This window comes from Corvus brachyrhynchos, unplaced genomic scaffold (genome assembly GCF_000691975.1).
Source record: "Corvus brachyrhynchos isolate BGI_N302 unplaced genomic scaffold, ASM69197v1 scaffold223, whole genome shotgun sequence".
In the NCBI taxonomy this organism is placed as follows: domain Eukaryota; kingdom Metazoa; phylum Chordata; class Aves; order Passeriformes; family Corvidae; genus Corvus; species Corvus brachyrhynchos.
In genome coordinates, this window is record NW_008237174.1 from 2,141,544 (window position 1) to 2,152,917 (window position 11,374).

Sequence of the window (11,374 nt, forward strand, 5' to 3'; positions counted from 1 at the left end):
TTTTCATTGTTGTGGAAGTTAAAGCTAAATAGTATTTTTTCTGATTTTCATACAGTTTTGAAGACAATGTTGTTTCGCCTCCATGTACTAAAAAATATCTCCTCCATCTTCATTTTCTGTGTTCACTTTTTTAGATCAACTGGTTATTCTGAGGTGATAGTTGTTGTTGGAGGATGTGAACGAGTTGGAGGGTTTAATTTGCCATACACGGAGTGCTATGATCCTGTGACAGGAGAGTGGAAGTCACTGGCAAAACTTCCAGAGTTTACCAAGTCTGAGTATGCGGTGTGTGCTCTGCGGAATGATATTCTTGTTTCAGGTGAATAATCGTAAAAAATCAAGAGTTCTTTCTTTGCTTGGTTGGTTGGTTTTCATTTTGTGCTGTTTGTGGGGTGTGTTTGTTTTGGTTTGCTTTTTAAATGGTGTGGCAGATCTTTGTACTGTGAACTTCCAGAAGCTCAACTGAAAGTCACTTTCTGCTGTGAACACCAGCCCCAGCACAATCTTACTATAAACAAAAGTGTTTTCTGGAGTTTTTGTGTGGCATGAATCTGCAGTTTTTTACAGCTGATTCCAGGACATCAATTGTATTTAAAGAGACCGGCTTACGGCTGCTTTAAAATACAGCAGGAGCCTGTGTGCAGCAACAGCTGGGAAAACTACAGACAAAAAATCCCAAGCAGGCTTTTCCCAGCAGCATATTCAGTCCTTCAGCAAGCGACAATGACAGGGTGCAGCTGATGGTTTAGACACCAGTGTGTGTTGGTTTAACCAAAGAAATCGTCTCCTCGGGTGTGTGTGCCTGTCATTTGAACAAAGTGTGAAATGAAAGAGATGCTCACAGGGCAGGCAGAGGAGCAGCGGGCGGGAGGGATGTGCCACAGGCGTGGGATTTCAAGGGTCTCACCCGGGTAGTGACACTACAGGAAATCTGAAGAGCTTGGGCAAAAGCCATTAAAATGCATTCCAACTTCTAGAAATAATCTAGTGTGATCTCAGCATTATGGGAAAGGAAAGCATGAGGAAAACAACTTACTGTGTGATTTCATCTTTGAAAGCCACTGCAACTTACTTTTTCAGTGTAATGTATAAATACTGGTAGATCCTTATTACATCCCAAAAAGGGATATGAAATTTTCATTGCCCACTCTAGGGCAGCATGTTAATAGTTAGCATTACCTATTCAGTAATTACTCAAATTGGCATATGTTTCATTTTAAAGGTGGAAGAATCAATAGCCGGGATGTATGGATTTATAACTCTCAACTTAACATTTGGATCAGAGTTGCCTCCTTAAATAAAGGCAGATGGAGACATAAAATGGCTGTTCTTCTGGGTAAAGTAAGAGAAGTATATTTTACTTTTTTTACAATGGGAATGTTTGCTGTATATAAGAAAACAGTGGAGAAAACACTTAAGCATTACTTTGTATTTAATATCAAATTATTTTAAAAATATGTATTTTCAAATAATTATTTTAAACAATTTAAACAGTTAGGCTCTTCATCAGACACTACCCATGGACATGAAAATCATCTTACTGCTCAGTCATTTATTTTTTGAAGGTTTTTTTTTTCATCACTGAAGTGGCTTATTTCCAAGAAGCAATTTTTCGGGAAGCAAAGAAGCGTCTTGATTTGCCTGGGCTTCTAAAGTGCTGCCTAACAGTTACTGTAGTTATTAACAGAAACTGATACTACTCTGAATGTCAGCAGTTTTATTTAATGTTTTATATTGAAGTTAAGCAAACCCATGGATTGTGGAAATGGGAGGTTTTTCTGTATTTTGAAGGGATATGTGTCTGTACGTGAAATCCCTAGTTGGGACTCACTTAGTGAAAGTTAGAAAAGATGTGCATGTGGTGTCACTTGATCTTCTTAGAGATGAAATGTGCAGCTAAGCAAGCAGAGGGCAGAAGGTAGACACTAATAGTAAGGAGCTCTGCTTCCTAAATATGAAAGAAGAGACAAGAAAGTACAGTTTACGAACTGAGGGGAGGAAATACTTCTGTAAGCAAGTAGGGAAAAAGCAAAATGCCAAAAAGCAAAGATAAACTCAGCTGGGTGTTTGCTGCTGCTGTTGTTGTTGAATGTTATGTAAAAAAAGAGAAATACAGAGAAATGCCTTTTCTAACAAATGCTATTCAAATAGGAAGCTTCTATTGCAGTATTAATAATACTATGCTTTGGTGTGTGTTTGCAGTGTCATTCCTCATGTGACTGAATGGAACTCTCCAGGGAGTCCTTACCTTTTATTTTTAGACCATATTCTTCTCCTCCTATGCATAAATTAAAAATTTGAGGAATGCATCCCTTGACAAACCTAGCAAATTAGCTTTAAATTAATTTAATTTTATATTTAAATGTAGTACCTGCTGTAAACACGAAATGATGGTGGTTTCCACCACTTTGTGCAGGTGTATGTGGTCGGAGGATACGATGGGCAGAACCGCCTGAGCAGTGTGGAGTGCTACGACTCGTTCTCCAATCGCTGGACCGAGGTGGCTCCCCTAAAGGAGGCTGTGAGCTCCCCAGCTGTCACCAGCTGTGTTGGCAAACTCTTTGTCATTGGAGGTGGCCCTGATGACAACACCTGTTCTGACAAGGTCAGTTACCTGTGTTTGGTTGCATCTTCTATCCACAGCAAACAGCATTGCTGGTTTAAAACCAGATCCTACAGGAGATCTGCTTGAACTGTTTTCTGCTGGATGGAGTGTGGGATTATTCTAATAAAAAAATACGGAGTAGAAAATGTTAATTGAGTGATACACTGTTACTGTGGTCTTTTCTCATGGATACATTGCTCGTGTCATTGGCTTCACAAGTTCTGTGAATTCTTAAATGTGAGTGTTCGGAAAACAATGTCAAATATTGTGCATATATATAAATTATTGATATATGGATCTGCATTTACATTGACTCTGTTTTTTTGGGGCGGTACTGCTGCTTTGTCTCTCCTTGTGTAACCTGTGTGGGCATGCTAGGCTGTTACTTAAGTTGGGCTTTCAATCTGAAAGGGTTGTCCTCCTTCCAGGTTCAGTCGTATGATCCTGATACCAATTCCTGGTTGCTCCGTGCAACCATCCCCATTGCCAAGAGATGTATCACGGCTGTGTCCCTGAACAACCTGATCTACGTTGCTGGTGGGCTCACCAAAGCCATTTACTGCTATGACCCGATCGAGGACTACTGGATGCATGTACAGAACACATTCAGCAGACAGGTAATTACCAATCAAAAACCTGTAGACAGCTGAAAGGTAGTTTTTGATGTTGTTATCTTGGCATTAAATAAGCATACGTTTGCTTAACCCTGATAAAATTGCATTTCTGATTCCATTCTTGCTTTACCTCTTCATCTCCATAACTCAACCTCACAGAAGAGGAAGTTTCTAAACCAGTAGCTTTTCAGCTGGGTGTCACTGTTAGCCATTCCAGACTTTGCTTGAGAGCTGGTACTGTTGAACAACAGTATAGTGGATGATGATTTCATTGTATAGAAATTATCTTCTGTTGCATGTTTTCCTTTAGACTGAAGGAATTAATTTCCTTATAATTGATTAAAGCCTTTCAGTGTAACAGGAAATACTGAAGGCTGTTTTTACAGTGTAAAAAAGCCCCAGTGTATAGCACAGAAACCATCTGACTTCAGCAGTGAGAGCTCTATCACTTCCACATACGGGATACTGAGCAGGATTTGAACATGTGTCCCCTCAGTAGTGAAGCGTGTGTGTGTAGCAGTTACATTTCCCCATGTTTCTAAAACACCAGTCACATACTCTGTGGTATTACCTTAAGAGAAATTTGTTCTTTTTTCCCAGCCTTCCCTCTGTTGCTCTGTTTTAATCTGTGTTCTCTATTTAACTGAGTATTTTTTCCATGCCTGCTTTTTAAGGAAGAAATAAAATCCTATCTCTGTTTCAAGTAAGACATAGCACTGTCTTTCCTTGTGCACTCTTTTTAGTCATGCCTTTTTTCCTCTCCCCATTTACATCCCTCTTCATTATCTGTTACTCCTCTAAGTTGCTTCTCCTTGTTCCCATTCTTTGCATTAATAGTACCTACTGTGGTCCCTCTTCTGAAAACCTTTGTTCTCTCCTCCTTTCCCTATCTCAGATCTTTAAATGGTAAGTACAGTGTTCAGTTGTATTCCATTGTTTCCTTTGTCTGAGCTACACGTAGTAAATGCTTAGACCTGAAATAGTCTTTTCTGTAGGCTTGTGCTGCTGCTTTCCCTAATTTTTGTCCTTTCTGCACTGGCCCTTTCAGGAGGGAATAGTATAGGCCAGGCTGTTTACAAAAGGCAGTCTACAATGCTGCCCTCCTGCACTGGGGCAGACGCACATGAATCTAATCTTGCTTTTGACATAACTGGGTATTCCCTTGTGTTTTCTTGAAACAGGAGAATTGTGGCATGTCTGTGTGTAATGGAAAAATCTATATCCTTGGTGGAAGACGGGAAAATGGTGAAGCCACAGACACTATTCTTTGTTATGACCCTGCAACGGGCATTATCACAGGAGTAGCAGCCATGCCCAGGCCAGTATCGTATCATGGCTGTGTGACCATTCATAGATATAATGAAAAAGGCTTTAAACTGTAATTTTTTTTTTTCTTGAAAAAAGAAGAAGAATGAATCCGGTGGTCTGCTGCAAGACAGGCTTTTTAAAGATTCCTGAAGTGGGAATTCCCTGCCTAAGTGTCGTATGAAAATTATATCCTGTGCCTTTAGAAGAAGGGTTAATTTAACTTACCAAACAAGTCTACAAACCTATCCAGTAACCAGAGTTCAGTTATATCTGCTGTGGGCTCTGATATGAGAGCAGTACGTTGTACTGGTGGTCGGAAAGTTTGCCCTGTGTGTGATTAGTAATTAAAATCTTGAAAAGCTTTTTGGGGAAAGTGCCTTCAGCATTTGTGCCTGTGTCTTAAAAGCAATATCTGCAAGGTGTTTCCAGTTCTGCTAAATGGGAAAAATAATATCGGCAAGTAAATCCCAAAGAATCATCTAGGATAATTATCTGCAATTTAAAAAGCTCAATTCTAATTCATATGCATCGTTCTTACAAGTGGATTACTTGGCTTAACCAAGTAGATTTTTTGTCAGGTCACGCATGGGTTGGAATTTAAAAAAAAAAACAAAAAACAAACAAAAACCTACCAGAAAACCAAACCAAAACGCCAACAAAACAAACTACATTGGACAAATACGAGAATCTTTGAGGAATGCTTTCTTCTGAAGGAGAAACTGGTGGTTTGGTGAACCACTACAACAGTCTGCGATGATGGTAATGTACCTTAACCCTGTGGAACTTATTCAGAGTGTTGATAAATATCCAGCAAAGAAGTACAAGGCTACATGACATGGAAAACCAGTGGGTTCAGGCATGCATCTGTGAGGCAAAGTTTGAATCCCAGTTTTTACCTTTTTGAATAGTATGGGTGAAGGCTGAAAATTACTGGGTTCACTCTTTGCTCACTGCAATGTCTAAACTATTTAAGAAATAAAGGATGTTGAACTCTGGATTCTCCCAGTTTTCTGAATCACATTATAAATTACCTGATGACAGAGGTGGGGACTTGCCTTTGTGCCCTACAGCTATAAATTAGTATTTTGGCCATCTCATCTGCAGAGATGGCAGAGTATCCACCAAGTATTTCTTGGCCTTTCTTCAGACAATCACTTACTGTAGCACAGTTAAACCACTGTATAAACTGCTTGGCCACAGATAAAGAAGTTCTGGAAAGGTCCCTCCTTTCACCAGAAAAATATCTGTGGACCTGTCCATGTAGCCATATGACGTGTTTTGGAAAATTTTGAAGCCTAGGAAGCACCTGTATTTTGATGCACCACCATTATTGGGTTAGGTTTTTTTTCAGTAAAGGTATTTCTTTATGTCCTCCCTACATTTCTCTACTAGGACTCCTTATTTCCAGTACACAGTTGTACAGTTGAGGCACAAAGTTCATAAAAACTGAAATAGCACTTGAGAGTTGGAAAATGAATATTGTCTGTGTACCAATTTCCTGTAAATCACCAAAAACCTCAGGAACTGCCTTTCAAAGGAATTCTGAGGACAGCAGCCAGTAGGGAAGTTGGTCAGTGCCAGGGCAGAAAAACCCCATGAAACCCCTGCAGAGCCAGCCCTGGCCTCAGGGTTTTGGTCTCTGTGCTTGCTCAGGAGGGTGAAAACAAGCACCATCTCTGGAACGTTGTTTGTTCCAATGCACTTTCCTCATCTGTTTTCCCAGAGTATTTCTTCATGAGATGGAAATTCTGACCCTCAGTGAAGCTATGCCAAACTGGGAGTCACCATTTTCAGTAACATGGTCATGACTTTTAAAGAGCACTGGGAGCTGCACTTTGGGATGCATTAACTTGTAACCTCAGGAAAGGACACAAATTTAATTTCTGGCTGAATACCAAACACTGTTTTGGATATGGTAAGAATACTGATAAAATACAAATCATTGCATATCAGTGATGTAATCAGGAGGTCAATCCCTGAGCATGTACATTCACATTGCCCTAAAAAGAAAATCCCTTGGTGTAATGTAAGACAAATGAATCAGATAAATTAATCCTTTTCTAAGTTTCATCTGCTTCTGCTCACCAAGTTTTACTTTGGAATGGCAATTTCAGTACCTGTAAATAAGGTCTGTTGATTGCAATGGTAATTGCCCTGTAACTGATTTTTATGTACTAACAGTGTATATAGCTTGTGCCATCATTGTAAATGAAAATGTCAAAGACTATAGGAGCACTTAATTAGAGATGCAATTTGAAAAATATCCTCCTTTCCTTTGATTTCCTCTTGTTTGTATTCAGACTTGTAATGTTGTCATGCTATACTGTTTTTAAACAGTCCTTATTCTGTAGGTGTAGAACAGTGTCATTTAATCTCTGTTTATAATACTGCACTACTCTGTAAATAACAAGATAGTGCTTTCCATGGTTTTGAAGATTCATTTTATAGTTTAGTTGTCTTTTCTTAACAATTTATGTACTGTTACTGTTATATATTTTTGAAAATGATAGTGTTTAATGAACCAGTAAATGCAGAAGTGTAGATGCAGAGAACTTCTGCTTACAGTTCTTGAGAACTTTTATCAAAGCTGAACAGTTACAGGTGTGGAGCACTGCTAAATGTCAGTTACTTATGCAATGATTTCCTTAAAATGGGCAGTGAGTTTTTCTTCTTGCTTGTTAACTCTGTAAATAATTTGCACTTGTGGCCTGCTCTGTAACGACAATTATTTTTAGATGTACTAGAAAAGAAAAATTTGACCTTGATTTAATGAAAATGTACCATTTTTCTAGAAGGATGCATTAATTTGGAAGTTGCATTCCTGAGCCACTTGTTCTCCAATGCATTTCACTTAGATATAGATGAATTCCAAGATTTAAACTCTCACTCTTATGCATATCTAGATGCTTGCAGTTTATGGGCTTGAGCAGCAAGTTGGTTTTAGTTTTTTCCTTTGTCTCAGCTAGGAGAGAAAATTATTAATGTCATCTACTATAATAAAAATATTTCTATCATAAATGGTAGTAGGTTTGGTAGCTCTAGAGCACCGGCACAAAGATGTAACTTCAGTCCAACCATACGTATGAGGGCTCAAGCATCTCCAAGTCACACCTGAAAAATAAATTCTAAGAGTTGTCTTTACTCAACTAAACAAAAACGAGTAAATATTTTTCTTCTCTGTTTTGATGTCCACTTCTGTTCTTAGCAGTGTGATGTTAATTGAAAAGACAGTTGATGCTTTCTTGCAGCCAGGCTTCTGGAAGGTTCTGAATCACTTACTGATCACTGCACCACATGCAGCCTCTAGCCCTTGGCTTCTGGCTGAAGCATTCCCCTTCTACAGCCATCAGCCACTGGTACATTGCCTGGTAGTCATGTAGCTGTACCTGTAGGCTCCCTCCTTGGTAATGGTTAAGTAGGCATAATTTGTAAAACCTCTTCCATGTGTACCGTCAGATAAATCATTTTATACTGTGTGTCTGGTATGCATTTGGGAGATTGGGCACTGTCCTTTCCCCTCCAGCACCAAGGGGTCCAGATTGTACTGTTATTTTTTCTTTTAATTGGCACCAATGCAGTTCTCATCAAAGATTGCTTTGTTTGTACTCTCTTGAAGCAGAGATACTAAAGCAGATTATGTTGATACAGACCCTTATCATAATTTACTGAAGCTTTTAAAATAGTATTTTTAACATTGCAAAGTTTTGAGAGAGGCTGATGATGGAGGAAGAGGAAATGCTCACCTCAACAGAGATTCAGAGGAAGCTTTGGTCACCTGTGCTTGAGAGCAAGGATGCTACTGCCTGTTCAGTTTCTTCCTCAAAATAGTTGAGTTCACCTCATTATCTTAGGTAAACACTTTGTTTATCCTGTTTTTCTTTGACTTGCTGCAAGGACAGAACAAGAAGCAGGCCCACTCACTGCCTGTGACGTGATGTTTCCCCTTGCCCGAGGCACAGTGGGGTGCTGGTCAGCAGAGTCCGAGCTTAGTCCGCCTCCAAAGAGCAGAGACAGGAGAAACGCATTGGAGTGGGCTCAGAGATGGCAGGAGGAGACCCTGTGTGTTTGGGGGTTGTAGTTTGGCTGGGCTTGCTGAAACCAAGGTGTTCTGGATGCTCGTAAGTTTGCAATTCCAGATGCTGAAGCTCAGGTGGTAAAAATGTTTCATATTTGTAAATTCACTGAACTCAGCTGGAGCAATAAAGATACAGATATGCTTATGGCCTGCTAGCAGCAATACTCAGGAAAGCCAGGGGTTCATTTTTCTGAATCGCCCAACTAGACAAGTAGATGTGAGGTTCTTTTTTACCACTGAAGATGGCAAAAACCAATTCAAGAGCATTAAGAAACTCACAAGGCTTGATGACTGTGAGGCACAATGAATATTTTCATCTGAATGTAGTCTCATGTACACAAGAAATTACAAATGAAATTATTTGTTGTGCCTGGTTAAAAAAAATCTGAGCACCGTATACTCAGAAAAGGAGCCTACAGGGTAAGATGAACTTTCTAAGGAGAAACCTGCTCTCTGGATGGGGGCCAAGCAGTGTTTTGGGTTTTGTAAAATTTGTTTAACACACAAGTTTCCTCAGTATGGAATTATTTCAGATGGCATTAATTAAAATGGATCGTGATTGTGTCAGTGCTGTGAGCATTGCCACAAACCAGCAGCCTCCCACCAAGCCCCAACCAGCTGTAACTCCATGTTCTCTGCATGCTGCCTCTGTGTCAGCCCTCTTTAAGCAGCATTGCACTCAAGTTCATGATAACATCACTGTCTAAGAACTGTAAGCTATTTACAGGAATATTTCTTTTTTTCTACTGTAGAGATCCAGTCTATGCTTATATGTTTATGTGCACATCTGTATGTGAATAATTTTGTGATCACTTTCTCATAGTGCTGTTACAAGTGATGCACATAAAGGCCCTGTGTACAGCTTTTTAGTAATTAGGGCTTAGTTTGTATTATTAGCTCCAAAGAAAATAATGTGTGTTAATTTTGAAAATACCCGTGCCTTGAATTCACCTGTATTTTTATCTATTGTGAAAAAGAGCTTGGATTACTCCTCCCAGTTTGTTACCTTCATTATGACTTGTCTTACTGTCCAGACTGTTAAATGTCCTCGTAGGAGAAATAAATATTGCCATTCATTAATTAGAACAGTTAAACTTCTTGTTTAGAATATGCATAGAATGCTTCCATTATTGCAGTGCTATGGCAGATTTAATCTAGGGAAATCAGTATTTGTTTTTTTCTATTTTTTGTTTCCAGCACACCTCAGTGACAAAGGACTGAGTTCAGTCTTTGACTTCCTGTCCTTAACATGTACAGTTTCTTGTATTAGTCAGTAGCCTCTGTCATATTTCTGAACTCTCTGAAGTCATCAACCTCTTGTTCAAGATACAAAATAAGAAGCAATAATGTGGTGCAGCATGGCAATAAGCAAATCAAGAGACTTGAATGTAATGTACTGTTTCATCTGTGTAAATGCTGGACCTATGAGTCGTTCTCCTTTTGGTGCACCTGTAGCACTTTGGAGTTGGATTAATAGGAACTACTTGCCCATGGAAAGAGAGTTTACCTCCTGAACTATTACTCATACAATATTTTCACATGAAACCATATTTGGATTTTCCTGTTTTTGCTGAGGAAAACAGCAGTTCTTGTTATTCCTTGCCAGTTCCTTTATCTACTGAAACATAAAAGCTGTAGTTCCACAGAGAGCTGATCTTGCCCTCAAGAACAGCCTGGTGCAGCACAAATGACATTTGAACAGGAAAGCTCAGACCACTTACTGTGTGCCAGAGTCAATGTAACGGAGCTCGCATATAACATTAAGGTCTTCAGATTGTGCTGACAGTAGAAAAGTGATTTTGTAATGTAGCACAATTGCAGTAACACCTGTTATATTTAAATATACTTCTTGCATAATTCTTTGAAAGTTTTTTAAAGTTCAGTGTATCTAATAAACATTTGCCTTTTGAATAGTTCACTGTGGTTTATTTAGTTCAGGAGAAGTTCGGGGTGGGGGGGGGCTTGGTGGTACAAGGAGGACACTCCCTCCTGGTTTTTTGGGGGTCATTTACCTTGTTGGATTCCGCCCCTTGTGCAGTCTCTCTCCGTTGATCTGTGCTCCTGTCTCCCAGTCCAGGTGTTTTCCCTCTTCATCTTTCTGTCCTCAACACGGAACTTGCTACCAAGGGGAATAAAGGCAAGCTGGAGGCTTCACAGAAGAGTAAACTTGAAAGAAAACTGGCAAAAGTAAAAAGCAGGGGGTGGGATGTTGAAATATTGGTTAGTACTGGGTATTGTGATGGGAAAATGTGAATGGACTTGGAAGACAAAACCAGCATGGGAAATTGGGAAAAAGTAACAAAATATCGGGAAGGTGACTGGCAAAACGGGTTGGAAATAATCCTGTAGAAGGTTTATTCTCCTAAAATTAGACGCTTGGCCATTTCAAGATCCCACACACACATGGTAGAGCAGGGGCAAGACTGGTAGAGCACTACTGAAAATGTGGCAGGCTAGCAGTGCCTGCTGCAGTTCTGCAGTCTGGCCAGGCTTGGGTACAGCCCCAGAGTGGCTCTTGGCTGGAGTGCCAAAAGCAGCTCCAATCAAGTTCAATGCTTGCAGAAGCTCAGCTTACTTCAGAAAGAAGTAATCTGCAAAAAAAAAAAAAGAAGAGAATGCACAGACTGCAAAGCAATGGAAATATTTTTGAGAGCTGGAAAGCCCATCTTAAGATATTTTAAGTCTTAAGCATAGTCAACTAGTGGCACTATTCTAGCAACAGCTTCTTCCTCTTTCCATTAAGCAGAAATAAGGAAGAAAATAAAATTGAAC

The 11,374-nt window shown here is 39.6% G+C and overlaps 1 protein-coding gene across 1 annotated transcript in view; it reads left to right on the plus strand.

Annotated features, from left to right (window-relative positions):
• Positions 1-10,515, plus strand: part of KLHL24 (kelch like family member 24) — a 20,939-nt gene extending 10,424 nt beyond the window's left edge. Inside the window, exons 3-7 of the mRNA XM_008629546.2 lie at positions 135-319; positions 1,223-1,341; positions 2,417-2,605; positions 3,034-3,222; positions 4,401-10,515. Coding sequence (XP_008627768.1) covers positions 135-319; positions 1,223-1,341; positions 2,417-2,605; positions 3,034-3,222; positions 4,401-4,601 — 883 coding nt within the window. The 3' untranslated portion in view covers positions 4,602-10,515. The remainder of the gene's footprint in view (positions 1-134; positions 320-1,222; positions 1,342-2,416; positions 2,606-3,033; positions 3,223-4,400) is intronic.
• The last annotated feature ends 859 nt before the right edge of the window (positions 10,516-11,374 follow it).